A 7487-nucleotide genomic window follows, 5' to 3' on the forward strand; every position below is an offset into this window, starting at 1 on the left:
CTCGCAAGCAAGTACGTGCAAGCCATGTATGGAAAACAATATCAACGGTCACATTATGGATCTTATGGAAGTATTGTCGTAAAATACGATATGATTACATAACTCCTCTTCTCTCAGATATACTGTCGGAACATGGGAGAGCTTATTGGCGATGGTGCATGGGCAATATGACACTAAGGCTCTTCGGAGGTTGTTCTTAAGAAAAGGCAAAAATTACTACATCAAGGACCGATCTGGAAATACCATCACCCTTGGTCCTTGCCCTGGCCATCTCTTTTGTACATAGCATTTTCTGATTGTACATTTTGTAGCCTTCCAATGCTTTTCTTAATACTAATGAAGGACACCTTTGGGAGAAAAAAAACATCAGAGTGCGTAATATCTAACCAATAATGTAATAGTGCAACCTAACCAAGACATGGACTTATCATGCTATATAAGATTGCAATTGAGGAGGTGGATCTTAATTTAGTCTTTGGGTGATCTAACTAACTTTAAATATCAAAATGGGACCAATTCTAAGGTTTTATTCTTACACCCTAATCTTATTCTTAATGATCAGGCACAAACCTTATGTACCTCTAAAACCCTTGAAATTGAATATTAGTTAAGGTTATAGGGCCAATTATTCCTCTTCGACTAATTGGTAACTTTCTTACATTCTCAATGAGATAACATCACAAAGACTGATAAAGATGTTGGCATGACAAAGACCATATAGGTTCATTTAAGAATATGTTAAACCATGTATTGCTCAATCTTGCGTGGAGTGTTTGATGTAACTCCAAAAGAATTATAAGAGCAAATTTTTGTCATATGGTTGGATGGTTGCTATGGAAAAATGATTCGAAGGGCAAGGTATGGAAGACTTCTTTGAGCTTTAAAGTGATGTTATGCAATATGTTGTCGTTGATGATGGAAGACTAATAGAAAGTAGAAGGATGAGATGTCAATATGCTAAAAAGTCCAAATTGGAATCCTACATTGTAAACATAAACCTCGTAATAATGTAAGAATGTGTATTGATCGTATTTAGGCATATCTTATGACCAAAACGAATCTTAACTCTTGTAGAGTTCTTGCACTACTTCACACTTGATCCCACAATGTTATGGGCATGACCATATAATATCATGTGGTAAGATTGTACCGTAGTATTCTATACACTGGATAAAGTGTGAGGGTTAAACGAGAGTGTAAAGAAGGGAAGGATTACTTTTAATCCTTGGAATTGAGACAACCCATTAAGGCCAAATATGAACTTGCCTAGGGGCCTTAGGTCTGGCTATAAATATGAGGCGTAGCTACCCTCATTTGGCACATTATCGACTACGTTGAGACTCTGTCCTTGTGGTGGATTAACTCTCGTAGCGAGTGTGCCAATACCAGGTACGACTCAACGCCACGACGGTGGTATGGGATGTCGATTGAGGCTCGAGTCCGTCTTGATCCCTTCGCTCGGGGTGGTCAAGTGGATCAACACCCTTCTTTCTCTCTCTCCTTTCTTTTATATCTAGTATATATCTGTATTATCCTTATCATATGCTTACATTAGTAGCTAGCTCTAACACACAAACTCAATATCAAAGTCATATTATGGCATCAAAATACATCAAGTATAATGCCATAGAAGGAATGTAATGACTTAGTTGATGACGAATATCACTAGCTTTATACACGTTCTAATGTGATTTAGAAGACATTTGATAACATATTAACAAATGGATTTAGGTGCCATAAAACTTCTAGAAGTTTGAGGTTGTATGTTAGTAAACTATTTTAGTCATATACACTTATTGCTCCAATGCATGAACAACACTTATTCGAAAGGAGACACACATCAAGAAAACTCATCTATTGATATCCCACGGGTCAAGATTGGCCTCTTTGTGGATGTTGAAATTTTCTATTTCTCTTCCTCCTCTCCAACCCCTTATTCACCTTCGAACCAACACTCGTACTCCTAAAATATTTATAGAACATGTTTCTATGCTCCCAAGTGTTTTGGGAGCATTGTTGTCTACAACTAATATTGTGGGATTGACCACATATCTATATTTATCTATTGCATAACTCAATCATATACATATAAATATTATCATTTACCACTAGGGGTATGTATATTCCATGTCTTCCAAAATTATGCATACCAATTTCATTTGTTTAGGCTTCATGGTTACAATGGTTAGTTGATTTTAGGGAGAGAATAGTTTCAATGTGCCTTAAGTTTAACGTGGATCTTGAATAATTTTTTTGGTATGGGTATATATGTAAGGGAATTGTCTTTTTGTGATATCAATCTTGCTTCGTCGAAAGATGATCCATTATTGTTGTCATTGTTTATCACTTGGTCTTGGAGAACAATCCCCCTAGGCAAGGTAGCTATGAAAATTTTCGTACACAAGCATTACCGTTGCAGATAAATTGCTCTTATGTTGACGATGAAGGTAACCACCAGCTATGACATTTTCCAATTTTCATGCATTGACGAGAGTTGAGATTTTAATATCTGGTGATCCAGTATGTTTCTATCATACATTGCGTTATTCTTTATGTGTTTTCTATATGAGACATACATACACACATATAATATGTTTACATAATCTCTCTCTCTCTCACACACACACACACATGCGCACACATGTGTGTGTATGTTACTTATGTACCATAAGGAGGTTGAAAATTGAGGCCCCTCTTAAAATTAAAGAAAAAGAAAAGAGAATTTCGTCATGGTTTTATTGACCTTGGAATGTGCGACGTAATTCATCTAATGAATTGTGCAAAGACAAACATATATTGGACAAGTTTTAACATGTGATATTCCTCTTTTTCTTTCACAATATGAATTCAAAAACTTGAAGCTACCATAGTGCTGAAGTATACATTAAAATGTGTGATGCCTATAAACCATCGTTGATTAATTAATTAATGTTGAACAACTAAGCATGCACACAATGAGTGTGAGAGAACTTCATGCAAGGATTGGGTTTGGTCGAAGATGTGTGGAATGCATAATCGACCGTGATCAAAGGCGGCGAGGATTGTATGAAGGTATGAAAAACACAAGGGTGTACACTAGTCTCCTACATTGTGCCGCAATGTCATACCCCACACCGAAGGGAGTGTGAATTAAGTCAAGTCGTGTGGAATCAAGAATGTCTCGAATGGCAAACGATGAAGAATCGTTGCATGTAATCAACATCTAAAAGAGATTGTTTCGAGAGAAAGAAAGAAAGAAATATTAACGTCTTCTAAGATCAAAATTAGCCTAGGAGACATGTGAGAATAACAAAAACTCAAAATTAGCCTAGGGGCATTTCGGGGAATAAAGGAAAACCCTACTGCTCTCTGTATATTTTTGTATGTCTCTGTCATCTCATACATTGTGCTACAATGCCCCGTCTCACACATCAATGGGAGTGTGAACTAAGTAAAATCGCGTGAAAGCAAGAATGGTTCAGATGGCAGATGGACGAAGAATGGCTGCCCGTAACGTCTAAAAGAGCTCTAAGTGTTTTGAGAGATTCTTTTGGGAAAGAAAAGAAAGACATATTAACATATTTTAAGAGGCCAAAAATGGCATATAAGACCAAAGTTCCATAGTATGAACCATACGTACCATACATGCATTTGCGTAAGAAAAACACCCTCAAAGAATGATAAATACCATACTTTTGGATTAACTATTTATTATGAGGTAAATAAGCCTAAAAAATGGAAAAAAAAACATTAAAAAAAGGGAAAAAACAAAAAAAAAACACAAGAATGTTTGAATAACATTCGCATTCGTTTTCCAACGTAGGAAAACGAATGTTATGGTAGGCAAACGCGAATGTTACGTACTATGGACCAAACAACAGAATATGTCTTAAGAGAGAAAGAAAGAAAGAAATGTATTAACGTCTTCTAAGACCAAATTTAACCCACGAGACATGTAAGAGGGAATTGAATAACAAAAACTCAGAATCGGGGGCAGGGGCATCTCAAGGAATAAAGGAAAACCCAACTTGCTCTCTCTCGAGTCTCTATGTATCTCTCGAGAAATTGAACAGAAATTCAGAATTGGGGGGCAGGGGCATCTGGAAGAATAAAGGAAAACTCGACTGTTCTCTCTGTCTCTGTCTGTCTCTGTAACTCTGTCTCTGTAGTGCCCCCTCCTTCCCTGCACCCACAGACAGGTTCGGGATCTCAGGTACAGATTCACAGGGAAGGAGCTCTAAGGTCCCTCCATGGTCTCCCGTTCCACCAGGTATGGTTCCCCACCAATCCCTTCCTCCTCCTGCTCCTCAGAACCCCCCCCCATCCCTTCGCCATGATCGAAGCGTGCTTCTCAATCTCATTAAGTCTCGCGGCAACGAGAAGAACATATGCCATGTGAGACACCTTCACTCCGATGACCTGAAGATGAATAATCTTACTTCACAGGACGCGTATGTCGCCTCCGCCCTCATTTCGGCTTATGCCAAGTGTGGTGCCCTGCAAGAAGCACGAGGGATGCTGCAGAATCTTCCGGTGCGTGATGTTGTGTCGTGGAGTGCATTGATAGCTGGATATGCCCGCTATGGGCTCGGTCATGCCGCCTTGAAATGCTTCAGGGAGATGCTAGATGCGGGAATCTCTCCAGATGCAGTTACTTATATGTGCGTTTTGAAAGCTTGTGGTGCTGTGAGGTCTTTAGAGATGGGGGAAGATATAGATACTGAGATCAGAAAGCGAGGGCTTTTACAGAGTAATGTCGCACTTGGGAGTGCATTGGTGGACATGTATGCGAAGTGCGGTGAACTTGAGAAAGCTAGAGAAGTGTTTGAGTGTCTTCCAGAGAGGAATGTAGTGTCTTGGAGTGCCCTGATTGCTGGCTATGTTCAACAACGGCTTGGTGACGAAGCGTTGGATTGCTTCAGACGGATGCAAGAAGATGCAGGGGTTTGTCCCGATGCGGTGACTTATCTGTGTGTTTTGAAAGCTTCTGGCATCACAGGGTCTCTTGAGATTGGGGAATACATAAATAGAAAGGTCCGAAAGCAAGGGTTATTCCCAAAAAATGTCAATCTTGGCACTGCATTGGTCGACATGTATGCAAAATGTGGTGCTGTGGACAAAGCTCGGGAAGTGTTCGAGCAGCTTCAGGTGCGGGATGTTGTTTCTTGGAGTGCCATGATTGCTGGATATGCCCAAAATGGTCTCAATCATGAAGCACTGAACTGCTTCAGAGAAATGCGGGATGCTGGAGTTCGTCCAAATGGAGTAACTTACATCTGCATTTTGAAAGCTTGTGGAATTTTGGGATCTCTAGAGATTGGGGAAGATATATGGGCTGATGTTAGAGAGCGAGGGCTATTGCAGAAAGATGCTGCTCTTGGAAATGCATTGGTGGACATGTTTTCCAAGTGTGGTGCACTAGAGAAAGCACAAGATGTGTTCGAGAAGCTTCCAGAGCGGAATGTGGTGTCGTGGGGTGCGCTGATTGCTGGTTATGCACAACAAGGGCTTGGCGACAAAGCATTAGAATGCTTTAGACAGATGGAAAATGCGGGAGTCTATCCAGATCCAGTAACCTATATATGCGTTCTGAAAGCTTGTGGCATTGTGGGGTCTCAAGAGATTGGCGAAAATATATATGCTGAGATTAGAAAGCAGGGATTACTTAAAAAAGATGCTGTACTTGGCACTGCTTTGATAGACATGTATTCCAAGTTTGGTGTACTAGAGAGAGCATGGGAGGTCTTTGAGCAGCTTCCGGAGCGGAGTGTTGTGTCCTGGAGCTCCTTGATCTCTGGATATGCCCAATCGGGACAAGCTGATGTAGTGTTGAACCTATATCAAAGAATGAAGGCAGAAGGTTTTATGCCAGATTCGGTCACCTTCATTATTTTGCTGAATGCATGTAGTCACGCGGGTCTAATGGAGGAGGGAGAAAAACTGTTTCATGAAATGTTTGCAGTTTATACTCTCATGCCAACACTCGAACACTACACGTGTATGATCGATCTCTTCGGTCGTGCTGGCCACTTTGATAAGGCAAAAGCATTGCTTGACAAGGTGCCACATTCTTGCCATCTTCCACTTTTCTTGAGTATATTGGGTGCATGTAGAAAGTGGAGGAATGTTATGTTCGGGCAATGGGCATTCGAGCGAGCAGTGGAGTTGGATGGGAAGTGTGCTGCTGCGTATGTGTGCATGGGGAATACGTATGCGGTCGCTGGGATGCAAACTGAGGCCGATAGAATTGAGGTGTTGAGGGTGAAGAATAAAGCATGGAAGATACCAGGACAATTTTTGGGGGCAGAAGCTTTAATTTAGATAAAGGTTGATTTGCTGTGCCTGATAGCGGGATAATTTTAAGGGATGGATGATGATATGTTGATGATGAAGCCTTATTTGCCATGACGGATATGTGACGTGTGGCACCATTTGCACTATTCCTTTATGGTTTCTTGTGCTTGAAATGCTCTGCCACTTTTTTATCCTTCCGTTGACGCTCACGATTCTTGACAAGTCAGAAGAGAAGAGTGAAAATGGGACAAACGAAGTGAGGAAGCTGCAATTGAGGATGAGAGTTAAGTGAGTGTTCCGAAAGAGCACAAAGCCGAGAGTGACAACTGGTGGAGGTGTAAATAATCATAAGAGAAGAATCACTGAGAGTTTCCAAGTGATGTTTTGTGAGTGAAAACTTGCATAGGCCACATGTAGATGCAACCTAAATACTAAATAGAATTCTACAAAAACGAAATGAAAGAGAAGGGGCATTATATATACAAAAAGTGTATCTATAAACATTCAACTCTTAAATAAGCGAAGCATAGATCACCTCGGTCATATGGCAATATCCATATCCATTATCTGAATGTATTTGTGCTCCAGTGATTGTCATTTGGTGGTTGCATGGAAGATGGCCTGTGTTGTTTACCTTGTGGATTGTGTTTATTGATGATTATATACTTTTAAATATAGCTAGGAAAGATTATCACTTGGGATATCAAGCACTACAAACCATTCATTACCCAAATCTTTAATGAACTTGTTAACTTACAAGATAATGAGTTCATACTATCTTTTAATGCATAGCGTATAACTATGTAATCAATGAACAACAAAATACTTTGTGAATGGTTTATTTCTTTTAAAAACTATTAAATGTATTTTGAGCAAAGAACTAAGAAGTATTGGAGGTTCAATTGAAAAACTATTAAATGTATTGTGAGCAGCAAATGAAGAAATATTAGTGGTTCAATTGAAAAATTATTAAATGTTTTGTGAGGAAAGAACTAAGAACTATTTTAGTTCTTGTAGACAACATTTAAGTGCAGACAATAGTTAAACTTGGTGTTTTCAGTAGTAGTTTTGAGCATTCAGCACATTAATCAAAGTGGGGTGAAAATAACTCAAATGGTCAAATTGTAGTTTGGTGAAAAGAAGGTGAAGTTGTGATTGGTATGAGATGAGCACTTGTGTACCACTTTGTACTTTTTAAGCGTGTGCCCCTTCCC

General features: G+C 39.6%; 1 protein-coding gene across 1 annotated transcript; it reads left to right on the plus strand.

Annotated features, from left to right (window-relative positions):
- Positions 1–4207: 4207 nt before the first annotated feature.
- On the plus strand, positions 4208–6367 carry LOC147867585 (pentatricopeptide repeat-containing protein At3g09040, mitochondrial-like). Its single transcript, XM_087315361.1, has one exon. It carries the CDS (start codon positions 4252–4254, stop codon positions 6298–6300), a length of 2049 nt encoding a protein of 682 aa, XP_087171487.1. The 5' UTR covers positions 4208–4251; the 3' UTR covers positions 6301–6367.
- Positions 6368–7487: the final 1120 nt, after the last annotated feature.

Source organism: Azolla caroliniana, unplaced genomic scaffold (genome assembly GCF_043228905.1).
Source record: "Azolla caroliniana isolate FFs.n. ecotype wild unplaced genomic scaffold, voAzoCaro1.0.p SCAF_2, whole genome shotgun sequence".
Taxonomy (NCBI): Eukaryota; Viridiplantae; Streptophyta; class Polypodiopsida; order Salviniales; family Salviniaceae; genus Azolla; species Azolla caroliniana.